Genomic DNA, 13722 nt, shown 5'->3' on the forward strand with positions numbered 1-13722 from the left:
AGCTCACCCTGTTTTTATGTCTGAAGTGGTAGAGGTGAAAGCTGCTTTCATCTTTACGTAACTGTTCTAAGCTTTAGAGGTCCCTGAGCCAACAGTCTCCCTCCTCTCTGCACAGGAGGTGGATCCAGCACTTTCCTAAGGAGGACTGTCAGGAAAGAGGGGAAAGTCAGGCAGCTTTGGAGAGTCTGGCCTGGCAGGGAATGGAGAACCCTCAGAAAGCAAAGCTGCACTGTGGTGGCACTGTGGGTGACAATCCTGTTTAGAAGCTATCTTTCTTGTACCTTTTCACTTCTATAAAGGGTAGGGGATTTAGGACACCCCCACCTCCCCTCCCCCCCCACCACCCTTTTTTAGGGAACAAAATTCCGCCTTTTTGACTGTCAACATTACTCAAAAAGGAGGGCAGCTCTGTCTGCTCTGCCAGCATAAAATGTTTCACCCATGAAAGATGATAAAAGAACTGGCTCCTTCTCAACCCCTTCCAGTGTCAGTGCATTGTGAAGTGAAGCTTGGAGAAGGGAAATACACCTACAGAAGTCCAAGACTCCTGGTGAAGGGGTGAGGGGGGACATTTTCAGCACCTATGTTGTCAGTGAAGCCCTAGTAGGTAGAGATGATGTTCTGCTGCTCAGGTACACCATCAGTAAAACTGGGAGTAGTGTGTCAATGAATGCTACGTCCATGGCATGCTGAACATGAAGCATTTATTTTATTGATGGGAGCAACACATTAACACGTGGCAAAGTTATACACTAAATTTATGTAGAAATATATTTCCCCCCACCCCTCCACACACCAGTCAACTGAACCAGGGGAAGAACTCTCAGTTAATTAAAAAATCAATTGAAGAAAATAAAACAGATAGGAAATGTTTTAGTAATTTTCTTTTGTGCATTCTTCAAATGGCAAGGAATCATCAAATAAAATAATAAATACAGAGAATATTAACATACCTTTCCTTACATATTCAGATGTTTCTTTTAAGGGAAATTAGGTTTCAGTCCAAATAATGATGAAAAACAGCTACTGCATTCCACACACTGAAACAAACTTGTTTCCTTTCTGCAGTGTCCCTCACAAGAGATACTCAAGAACCACCTGTATTTCATACTGTGCAATGTGCTTTAGGATGATCCTGCTTGAGCAGGAACCAGATAACCCCAGTGGTGGTCCCTTCCAACCTTTGCCACTCCGTGATTTTGTGTTTCATTCATTACCTGCCCAGCCATAGTCTAAGAAAGAACTTTCAGTCTGTAACCTAAACTGGACACTGTTTTGTCTCTCAAGTTAAAGTACTAAAGTGCATAACAGCAGCTGTATCTTAACAGCTCACATAGATTGTGTTCCATTTTCTTAACAAAAATAGTTCTCTGTGAAGACTTTGAGTACTCCATCACTAGTACATCTGCTGATATAGAGTATGTGTGGACTACTGGTGCAGATGTTTTGGATTTGTTCTAGCCTACAAATAAAAGACATTTTTTTACATGTAGGGAACTATGGTTCATATGACTGTTTACATATATACAAAATAAATTTAACTTTGCTGTCATTTGGGACTCAGGCCCATCTGAGGAGTCTGCAGAACTCATCTAGTTTCTACTAAAGCTTGAAACGCACCAGACAAATACCTCTAGACAAATACCAGGGATATTATTTTCTTTTTAGCAAAAAAGTAGATTAGTAACTGTACAGTAGGTAAAAAGCACTCCTTAAAAAAAATACAGACATTACACCAAAGGCTGTAGTAAAGTGCCTAGCAAGAATATAAAGGACAGGAGAATCAGTGTATGCAGACAAACAACATTGCATCCTTGCTACCCTGACTTCTTCACAAATTCTCCTGCATGCATTGTAACACTGACAATGGTCAGTATGTCAAAAAGAGAATTTTCACTTTGTTATAGAAAGTATTAGAGAGTTTAAAGCCAAGAGTACAGTCATATCATCAGAGATTATACTTTGGAGCATGATTGACTTGATTTTGTCCATACTCTATACAGTGAGAACTGCCAGGAACCCTCAAAGCCTGCTGACAGTGCTCTTCATGGAGACACAGCTCATGCCCATCTAGAGAGCAGACGTAGCTACAGCCCCCTGGCTCAGACCTGCTCAATGTTTACATCTGAGCTACCATCCTTTCCCTTTCTCCTCCCTTCATCAAGTCTGTTTCCCGTGGCTCCATCAGTTTTCTGTGAGGGGGACAGCCTCTGGCTACAACAAAACTGCAGATTATTTAGGGCTATTGTGCTTTCCAAGTGTGACTTCTGAGACATGGAGAAGCCAGGCATTTCTTGATCCCTTATCCCTGTCCTTTCTCTACGTGGATCCCCAGCCTTACTGAGAGATCTCAGAGCCCTGGACACAGAGAAACCGACATTAGAGAGATCCATTTCCATGATGTGTTTTGCTTGGGGAGGAAATCTTTTGTCTTTACATAAAAATATGGTGCAAGACACACTGAAGCTGAATTTCAACTTTCTATTCGGTATTTTTAAATGCATGCTCCATGACAAACCACCCTGTGACTAACTGCATAAAAAACAAGACTCTACAGATAGAGAACCTGAAGTGTTAAAAAATATATTTTCCCTCTCCCCCTTATCCCTTGACAAGTTCGCCTTTAAACAAACACGAATATGAGGTAAGCTGACAGAACAACATTGAATAAAGACCTGCAAAAAATCTTTTGGTAACTAGATCTATCTCTGCAGGCTTAATGTAAACTGTATGCTACCTTCATGCTAGTTTAAAAAAGGTGTTCTACATCAAGGGATCCACACTCTGGCACTTCTGGCAATAAACAGATGTTTTCAGGCTGGTAAAATTTTTAGATTCAAAAGAAAAAAAGTAAAATAAATACATTTTCCCTCACTAGAGAAAGAAAAATGTCACATTTTGCTACACAAGCTATCACCTAAGTTGCAAACCCAAGAAAGACAAATTTTGAAGTTACCTGCTGGTAGTTAATGATAGTATCTTTTGCTTTCAGAATTATATCACTTAGTCCTGCTGCCAGTTTCCTAAACAAATGACTGGCATCTTTACACTGTGAACCAACCCACTAAGTAATTCAGGTTTGATAATAGAAGTACTTTCCTGTTTCGACCGAACTCAGCATAGTCTGAGGTTTTCACCTTTCTTTTTTTTGACTTGGCTTTTTATCTAGCCCCCTAGAAAGCATAACTAAGTTCCTCCTAAAGTTGTTTTCAGAATAGAAATTTGCACTTAAATGTAAACACTGATACCATAAATGTAGTGTATACAAAAGGCACAAGACAATTTGATTTGTTTTGCTGAAACTTCCTTGACTTTGAAAGCCAAAAATGCCTCTTTTATTCTAGTCAGTAAACTCTGATCCTAAGAAAGCTGCTAGGTCCTAACTTAATTAAATGGGATTTCCTATGTGCAGCAGCTTGGCTTTTTGGTATTGCAATCAAAAGTCCATTGTCCTGTAAATGCAAATATCATAAGTAATAACAGTAAGTCACCTTGACTGCACATGGTATTCATCAAGTTATGCAGTAAGAAAGGCAGTGTCTTGAAGAAAAAGTGAAAAAAGAAATCCGAAACAAATATTGATTAATAGGAAATTAGGAGCTTGAAAGACAGTGGCCCTCAGTAATTAACACAGGTTGGTAAAAAGCCTTTTGGATCAAAGTTCAGGGCCAACATTTGCTTCCAAAGGGGTAAGAGCTCCAAATGGGACAATAAAATCCCATTTCATAGGACTATTCTGTGAAGCTGCCATCAAAATCCCCAGCTGGCCGGTTTCATTTCCATATTACCCCCCTGAACACAGGCTTTTCATTGCATCACTGGGCAGGGGCCCACTGTACTATTCAATTAACCAAAGGATTTTTGTCCCTGTCAACTTTTCCAACTATCTGTAGTGCAGACCTTTGGGAAAACAGAGCTTTTACAATAATGTTTTCCAAAATTTCTTCCAATAACAGTCAGACACTTACTAAGGTCTTCAAAAGTTGCTTATCAAGGGCTCAAAAGAAAATACAGTCCACCAAGCCACTAAACTATTCCTAATCAAGACTGGCTGTTCTCCCAGTTCATAAAGCCAGTGGTGCAAAAATTTGATTTTAAAGTCAACCACTTAGAACAATTTGAATTAAAAGGTGAATTTTCAAAACCAAGCCAAGAACACAAACTGATAGTAAGGAGGTCATTTTTGTGCTGAATACCAAAGTAAAACCAGCCATTGAATTTTTACAATTGTAAACGCAGGCTCTTCTTTTGTACCACTTTCTAGTACTCAATCATCCTTCACCATTCAAACCCAGTAATTCTAAGTTGAAACATCTTTTATATGGTTCAGAAGTAACATGTTTAGTTTTGTGTTTCAAGCAGTGACATGGAGACAGCTAATCATCTGTCAGTTTGTTTTCTGAGCACATCCATAGAGGAGCAGACAGGAGCAGCTGGCCAACAGGGCTGATATTTGGAAGAATGCATCTTCCTTCCAACAACAGCTTGTTCTTAAACTGGAACAGAATATTAATCACAAAACACATTATTAGAATCAAAGAATACTTTGAAATTATGTTATTGTAGCAAGTTTCATCAACTTGAAGGGGAAAGTGACTAACAGCAGAATAAAATCCCATCCTGAAGAGGAACCCAGTAAGACTGTTCACAGGTATGTTATTAATCTACTTCAGGATGACAGTGATAAGTACTGACTACACAGCAAGAAGGCCACCAGTTTACAAAATGACACGAGCTATTTTTACTTCCAGATACCAACATAATTGAAAAACAATTCTCTATTACATTAGTGTAAACTACATCTGGCACTTACAGCAATGAGTCCTCTGCGGAAATATGAGGGATTATAGGATACAGGATATTGAACAGATCCTTCAGTGGGACATAAATTCTAATTCTAACACATTGGCAGGGACTGGGGGCTGTATTTTTCATATCTAAGATGAAATTACTTGGTTTTTGTGGTGATTTCAGCAGCTCTATTAAAAGTACTCTATTCAATCCCTAGGAACAAATATGATTCCTATATTGACAATAATGTAATGAAGTTAAATGTGAAGTAGCTAAAAGAAGTTTTTATATACAGGCTCTTATTCCAGCAACTGTATGTGGCAGACATGTAGACAATAATCTATCTTTTTCATTAATTCTCCAGAAAGTTTTAACTGCCTCATAGAAATACCTCAGAGTACAGGTACAACCAATCTGGTGCTTGTGCACATGCCAAAGAATTACCAGTTCCTGCTACTCTTCTGAAAGTGCATGAATCCAAGTGAGGCAAAACCAACCTCCAGGAGCCCCTTTATGTGACTTTAGACTTACTCTTTGGAACATAACCTCCTCTGAAAGTAATCTCTCTTTAAAAAGCCATGTTCCAAAATGGACGCCTCCAAAAAGAAAAAAACAACACCAAACAAAACCCCCAAACCCCAGAGAGTGAAGTAATCTGACTGCAAACACACCTCTTTCTCAGACGCGACTAAAAGAAGAAAATAATTTAAAAAGAGCTCAAGATGTTTATCAAGCTAAATGATGGGAAAATCCACCCACTTTTAACATATTTAGAACAGTCACAGACTATGTTTGATATTCAGAGTAATCTGAATGACAAAATTCCAATAAAATGTACACACACTTCAAAGAAAAATTAAAGTTTAAAAGCTATTACTTAAGTAAATAAAGTCTTGGGACTTCAGAAAGTAGAACTCCAACCTGATAAAACTAGTTGCAATTAATGGTATTTCTGTAACAATTCAAGAATCTGTTTCTTTCAAGTCTGTCTCCAATATTTTACTCTTGATTAGTGATGACATGTGAGACATTAAATCAACTGAAAGTAAGTAATTTAGTCTTTTCCAGAAGCTGTTGTTTTGTTGAAAGAACGGATGGATTAAACAGTGCAGAAATGCAATGTTTTACATTTTGAACAAAGGGTTAGAAATGAGGGTTTTATATTCTATTAAAATATCCAGAGAGCAGTGAAAATTGCAGGCACTGTCTGAGTTTTCTTCACTCGTCTCTTTAACTCTGTTCATCTGACACCCACATTTTCAACACTTCTAACGCTTCACATCATCATCAAGTTTGCAGATGTACCTATATCTGGAACTGTGTCTTCATCACTGAACACAAAACCAGAATGTAAGGGCCAAGAGGTTTTGAAATTTCTTCATGAACCCAACTGAACTTTTGGGAACTTTTTGGTACAAGCTATGGGTCCATCTGTTGGTATCTGCACACTTACTAGTTTTATAATCTGCCTTGACAGTGCAATACCATTCCTAATGGGTCTAGTGACAATCACTGCAGTTCCCTGATGACTTTCCATGCATTCTTCTTCCATGAGGGACCATGAGCAACCTCTCTGCCATGACAGCCTGTCTAAGAGTCATACCACACATAAATGAAGGACATTCACTTGAGAAGCTTTTTCAGGATGACTGAAAAGTTGCTTCCAACAGCAGGGAAGAAATGACCTTGCTGGAACAACTCCTCCACATCAATTATTTGGTATGCAAAAATTCTTAGGGTTGGAGTCAAACTTTTTATACAGCTTAAATACAAAATAATTTAATTCCATAAGTTTTGGTGGAGTTAGCTATATTCAAGTACTAGAGTGAATGTGGTGATTGTGTTCATTCTCCACAACCCAGGGTAAATGTCAGCTTCTGTTACGTACCTAATAGAATTTACTAGCTGCTTCTTAAGCCTGTGTTGCAAGATATTAATGCAAGAAAATATAATCTGTGGTTTTACTATTAAATAGGATGCAGCTCAGTCAGTACCTGACTCAGAGCAAGACACTAATAGCTTATATATTAGACTAAATCCTTTTTGCTTCATCATTTGATAGACTTTTACCTGTTTTAGCAGACAAAGCTATGATCCTTGCATGCAGTCTTAACAACCAGCCCAATTTTCAAACTTAGTGTTACAAATATTGGCTGAACAGCTTAAATACTCACAATTTTCTGTATCTTTCTAAATTAAAGGAATAATAATCATAATATTATATTGGACTTTTACCTAAAAAGCAATGAGTATTAAGATCAAACTAATTTGCAAACATTACACATCAAGAAATAAGAGTTTAAAGTTTTAGTTTAGAACTATGAATTCATGTGCTACTATATGTGGTAAAAAATTAATTGAAGAAAACAGGAAGTATTTTAGTAATTTTCTTTTGTGCATTCTTCAAATGGTAAGGAATCATCAAATAAATAATAAATACAGAGAATATTAACATACCTTTCCTTACGTATTCAGATGCTTCTTTTAAGGGAAATTAGGTTTCATTTTCCATGGTTAATGCAGGATTGCTCATACCTTAAAAGACAAAAAATAGTATTCCCACAGGAAAAGGTCTCATTTCAAGATTTCATTATTTCAGCAAATTTATTTCATATCATTATTTCACCAAATAATACAACCATGTATTAACAATCATTTTAATGTCATTACTCTCCTACTAAGTCAAGTCCTGCCCCTGCTATTATATAGCTTTTCACTAGCTGCAAATAGGTGTCACCTCTTTTATAAGAAAGTTGTTGTCAAAGGTGCTATCAGGCCTATCTTAAAAAATAATTAGCACCTACTGGTATCAGTGTTCTAATGTCCCTTGGTCAGGTTTAAGTGGGAAAGGCACAGCAGCTTAACACATGGAACTTCCTACTAGCATATATTTTAAAAAAGCTTCATAAATTTCGGTTCATGAATACAAACCATGTAACTGTGGCCATTATTACAATATATCCTCCAAAAGAGTTTACACAACACAAATCACTGCAGCATAAGTCAACTCCTTACCAACTTTGCCCTTGTCAGCCTTTGCAGCAGTTTCTGGCCAAGATGGTGCATCTGTAAGTAGGTGGCTCTGGGAATCACGCAAGGGCTTTGCAGGAAACAGATGGTTCTCACTGTAGCACCAATAAAAAGAACATTAGTGAACTGCAGTAATTTTTCATCTTTTTACCACACATTACAAACAGTTTGCCATACACAGTATTTTCCTTACCTCACCTTGCTTCTTGTCTGATGAATCACTACTTTTTTATCATTATATGCATTACACTGTGGTTGTCACAAGTGCAAGCACAATCTAAAAAGCACAGGGATTTTTAATTTGACAGATATTTTATATTAATATATGTACTTCAGCCCCAAATGCAATCTTACCTATATTCTTCTTCACTACAACAAACCTGACATGATAAATAGTGGAGAGAACATCTCCAAAATCTCGTTCCTAACATAAGCTACAGAATGCTGGGGTAAGATAAAACATCAAACTGAAATGTCATAGAATTATTTTATGAATGAAAGATTGTCAGTATGATTCCATTATCATTTCTTAGCCTCATATTCACTATACTTTTCAAGCATTTCAAAAAGGATGCAATATGAATTTATTCAAAGAAGAATATGCATACTTTTCACGCTTTAAAGAAGTCATGTCCATTAAGGATAAGAATTAATAAAACATGTTCTATTATCAGCAGAAACAACACTTAATATTCAGGTTCCTGTGCTTTGGCCCAAGTGCCATTAGGGGTGATTCCCTTATATGGAGCAGCTTTCACTAGACAAGAAATAGCAGGCATCCCTCAAAAGCCATGCAAGGCAATGGATTTGTATCACAGGCAGTGTGAATAACCATCTCATATGTATGCATAAAGAATACTGCTGATACTGATTGTTAGGCAGGTGTGAAAAATTCAGGTCCTGGGATGTCACTGAGCAGAGACAAAGCACATCAGGGGAAAAATTTACCCTGCCTCATTTCCATAAATTTAAATATAAATCTGAGGATTACCTGATTTACAGCTTAACTGTTAAAATATGACTTGGATTTATTAAAAGGATACTCTTCATTTGCTTACCACTTTTAAGTATATTATGAAGTGGGTAACAAAAGCAGATTACCTTTTGGATGTTGAATTAAGTCCACCAGGTGTGGAAGCTTGCTCAGGATCCTGATTAACAAGGCAAGTTGGAAAGGAGCAACCATCCCCTAAACTGAAAAATTCAAATTGATGTCATACATACAAAAAACTCTCAACTTTGAAGAAGTTTATTTATTTATTACTCTATATTTTTTCAAAAAGCTAACCATTCCCCAAATGCTTTGGATCCTGATCATTCAACAGTTTAAATAAATTAAGCATTAGGAGCAGCATACCTTGAAAACACAGGCACCAACCAGTATTTCTTCTCATCACCAAACACCTGCCTTAGGTTTTTGCTGAAGCCCAGGCTAAAGCCATTCTTATCTGTTCTGTGACGAAATATGGGAGCTCTGAAGACCTCTTAAAAGAAAAAGATTAATTAGACCTCTTTGCAGGTTACTCCCCACCAGTACTTAGGCGATTGCACTGCCATTCACCAAAGAGGAAAGGCTGTACTGCCCAAATGACTGAGAAAGGGAGAGAGGGCACTCTTGGAAGCCAAAGTCAGTGAGTGCTACACAGGCACTGTGTGTGTGGAGCAAGTCCAGGGGCTGAGAAGGGTGGAAGTCTCTTTCACCCTCCTCCCTCATCAAGGCAAGGAAGAGTAGGAACTCCATTTTAAAGCAGGCATGATAAGTTTATATGAATATTTCAGTCTGTGACTATACCACAGACAGTGTTCAAGAAAGAAAAAAACCTAAACAAAGGGATTCTTACAGAAAAAGTAATGAAAAAGGAGAAAAAGTTAACCTACTTTAGTAGTAAGACTAGCTTTACACACACACTGGGGTATGAAAATACTGCGTGTTTTTACCACTGCATAAAGAAACGTCTTTGCTCATAGACCCAGATTATTCCCCCTGGCCATCCAACCTAAATTTCTGGAGAAGAGAGCTAAATATAGCTTCAAGTGTTGCAAAGTGCCTGAAGCAGAAAATTCATTCACTTTTCACCAAGTGACTGATAGCCATTTAATTCCCTTAATTGGCTATACATAGCAGGCAAGCTCTGTCCTGATGTCCTGACAGTACAGCTCCCACAAACCATGTCAGAACCATGCTGAGAATGTCCTTCTGCAGTCAAACCTTAGCCAAGAACTGCTGGAAATGACCTTCCACGTGCATTAATTACAATGGGTTTTGAAGAAGGGGGAAGGGAAAATGGGGGCATCCTTTTAGATGCCCATATTAGGCTAGGAAAAGAACTCCCAGGATGATTTAAGCACAGTCAAGCTTAAAGCTATCATGGCTTCATTACCAAATTACTGCCTTTTTAAGGTTTCACATATTGAGCAATTTCCCAAACTAAAATGGGAAGAAACACCCAGATCTTTTTGAGTAACTTAAGTATGCAGGAAACATGTTACATTACCAGTATGGAATTTCATTTGTTTTGAAAACACAAAATGTTGAATTAGAAGTGTTATGATTACCTCTGAACAAATTTTTTGCACTAAAATTAAAATATCAGTTTATAAACAGAACACTAATTTATTTCCATTCAAATAAACATCTTTAATAAAACTTTTCTCTACTTATACCTAGGTAGAAATTAATACCAGCAAAAAATTGTTGAAAGTCAATGATTTGTTAGAATACTGAAGAAACTCAAAAATCCTGCAGGAAATCTTGAAGTAAATAAGCTTTCTTCCATTGATACAGATACCTATTTTCAAAATTTTCCATTAATCACCTAAATCATCATTAATCATCATTAACAAATACGAAACCAGGAAAATCCAGGTCAGTTCACTGGCCTACTTTAAATCACCTTACGTCAGCAGGAAAGCATTTAGAGATTTAGACATTTTAAGGACTATATTGCAAATTGGCATTATTACAGTCCAGCATGCACTAGAGAACAGGCACTGAAGTCTTCTGGATTTTAAGTTTTACATGTGTATTCAAGCATTACGTGTGCAAACACGCAGTGGTCCATCTAACATTTATTAGGAATTCATCTTGATTTTATTGAATTTTTTTTTAGTTTATTCCATTTCTGTTAACAAACTGTGGGTGGAAAGCAGTGAGAGGAATAATGTTAGGTTTACTAATAAACTTGGCCCTTTGGGGCAAGAGAAAGAGTCAAAATGTCCATGGAACAGAAGAACTTTGGAGTCTTCTAACCAAGATGCAAGGAATCAGTGTAGAATTTCCCACTTCCTCCATTACACCCATGCATATAAAATACATTTATTATTTATTTTTTGCTGTCAAACACAGAAGCATTAAATCTACTTACCTAATGTAGATTTATTCTTGCTGACAAGCCAACAGTGATACCCAAAGAGAGAAGACAAACTGACAGAAAACATAGCTGCAGCAAAGAATAAAAACATGATGTGGAACTTGGCTTGAGTATCAGGAAGGCCATTCTGAAAATTAAAAAAAAACCACATTAGAATTGGGGAAATAGCTATTTCATTTGATTATTAATAATCCCCTATTCAGCCAAATCAAATTCAGCACACAGACAAATACACCACACAAGAAGAATATCAATAAATGGATTATATACCTTCTGTGTACAGACAGCCATGCAATTAAGTTGGTGACGGAATCTAAGTTAAAGAAAATATTCACCATTTCTTGGGAAATGATAAATACTGAGAGCAAGAATCTGAAATTTTGATCTGAACTTTGAATTGTCTTTTAGAGAAGAATGATTTGAAAAAAATGAAGGCTATAATTGCATATATAGGCTATACTTTGGTACATGACAGTAGGGGATACTAGCTAACAATGCAATGCCTTGGAATCACAGAATGCCTTGGCTTGGAAGGCACCTTAACAATCATTTAGTTCCCAACACCCCACCTTGGACAGGGACACCTTCAGCTGGACCAGGTTCCTCAAAGCTCCATCCAACCTGGTCTGGAACACTTCCAGGAATGGGGAATCAATAACTCCTCTGGGCAACCTGTTCCAGTGCCTCACCACCCTCAGAGTAAAGAATTTCTTTGTAATACCTAATCAATATCTGCCCTCTTTCAGATTAAGGCCATTTCTCCTTGTCCTATCACTACATGTCCTTGTAAAAATGTCTCTCTTTAGCTTTTCTGTAGGTCCCCTTAGAATCTTAGATTTATTGCACAGCAGTAACTGCACACACTCAAAGACAGCATGTAAATCAGAGTACTTACTGTCCAAAACTTGATAAAATACTGCAAATCTGTTGCAGCAATGAAGAGGCAATACAGTAGTGAGTAAGCCAAGAAGAGAAGAAAAAATTTGTAATTGGAGAATCCTACACAGTTGTTCACCCTGATAAAACAAATAAACATGTAAGAATGAAATGTTGTGAAAGTTTTCCTTGCTTTCATCCAATATAAGTGAAACTTATTTACTCTAAAAACATTTATACCCGTATGTAAACCAAGTTTTACTTCCTATCTCTGCTGCCTCAAGCTACTGGAATGGATTTAGCTTCAATTTGCAAATTAGTGTAGTAACCCAAATCAAAACACCACCACCACAAACAAGCCCAAACAACTTTACCAGGTGACACTGCTTTCAACAGCTTACTGAAATTATATTTTCACTTATGGTATGAAACTTTTTCTCAGCACATCTGATGTAAATGTGATGAAAAGCAGTTAACTTTTTTTTTAGTTTGCAGGTAAGAATCCATGTTACACCATTAGGCATACTGTATGCCAACAGGGACAGTAACAAGCCAGGAACTGAAACTTGACGGAATTTTGTGAGAATAAAAGCAGTCTCATTTAATCCAGATCCTCCTTCTTTAATCATACTAAATGCTTAAAACTTCTCATACCATAAAACTTCTTAGTAAGATTCTCAAACGTAAGAGCATTCATAGGAGATTCCTAAAAATACTTATATTTACATTAAATGAGAGAAATGCTACTCTGGCATAGAAAACATTCCATACCAGTGGCAACATGATAGGGAATAAGAAATTAGAAGCACATCTAAATGTTAAAATAAATCTCATTTTATCTTTTTCACTTATGGGCTGTAAGATCACCTACCTCCCATTTGCAAAGATTTTTATACATGATAATGAGCAACTAGTATACAATAGAATGATGAGGGTGCTTTTAGTAGCATAGTAGCTTCCCATTAGAGACAACACACCAAGTATTAGGAATTTTAGAGCTCTATTAAACATAAATTGATATTACTCCCACCAGATGAAAAAATATTGGAGTGCTCCCCATAGGCAGTTTATTGGTAAATTGCTTCCTCTTTTATTTGGTTGCATTGAGAAGTTAATCAAAATTATCTTTGCATTAGCCTTGTCATAACTCTTCATATGAGTTTAAAAAAACCTGATACTGTCAATTCAATTGGCTGTCAAAAATACCAGCCAATTAAGCAAAGACTATATCCATAAAGATACTTGTGTATTGACAAATAATTCTTTAAAAAAAAAAAAAAAAAGAGACGTGGTGAGGCCCAACTTTAGCTTGCAGAAGTGCAGGACAAGTTACCACAATTGTTCTGTTCTTTAGGGAGATGGTGATGCTAATGGCAGAAGACATGCTAATCAGATAAGGGTAAAATCTTAAAATAGGAAAGAAATTTTTCACTGTACCTTACTGTTACCCATTCTCAGGATGGGTAGCGAGTTGGGTCAGTTTGTTCTATGTTTTGTTTAGACAAAACATAACATCTTGGTTAAATATTAAATTTTGATTTTTCATTTAAAGATGCAGCAATAGCTAAGCATTCATATTAACTACAGTTAAGCACTCACAATAGATTGTTCTAATTAAAGAAAAAGTAGATATATTTGTAAGCTCCTCATTATT

At 36.8% G+C, this 13722-nt stretch overlaps 1 protein-coding gene across 1 annotated transcript in view; it reads right to left on the minus strand.

The window, feature by feature from the left end:
- Positions 1-739: 739 nt before the first annotated feature.
- Positions 740-13722, minus strand: part of ZDHHC2 (zinc finger DHHC-type palmitoyltransferase 2) — a 35253-nt gene continuing 22270 nt past the window's right edge. Inside the window, exons 7-13 of the mRNA XM_058803343.1 lie at positions 12088-12208; positions 11187-11319; positions 9179-9305; positions 8923-9015; positions 7807-7916; positions 7249-7326; positions 740-4496 (exon numbers count right to left, since the gene is read on the minus strand). Coding sequence (XP_058659326.1) covers positions 7286-7326; positions 7807-7916; positions 8923-9015; positions 9179-9305; positions 11187-11319; positions 12088-12208 — 625 coding nt within the window. The 3' untranslated portion in view covers positions 740-4496; positions 7249-7285. The remainder of the gene's footprint in view (positions 4497-7248; positions 7327-7806; positions 7917-8922; positions 9016-9178; positions 9306-11186; positions 11320-12087; positions 12209-13722) is intronic.

This window comes from Ammospiza caudacuta, chromosome 4, assembly GCF_027887145.1.
Source record: "Ammospiza caudacuta isolate bAmmCau1 chromosome 4, bAmmCau1.pri, whole genome shotgun sequence".
NCBI classification, from domain to species: Eukaryota; Metazoa; Chordata; class Aves; order Passeriformes; family Passerellidae; genus Ammospiza; species Ammospiza caudacuta.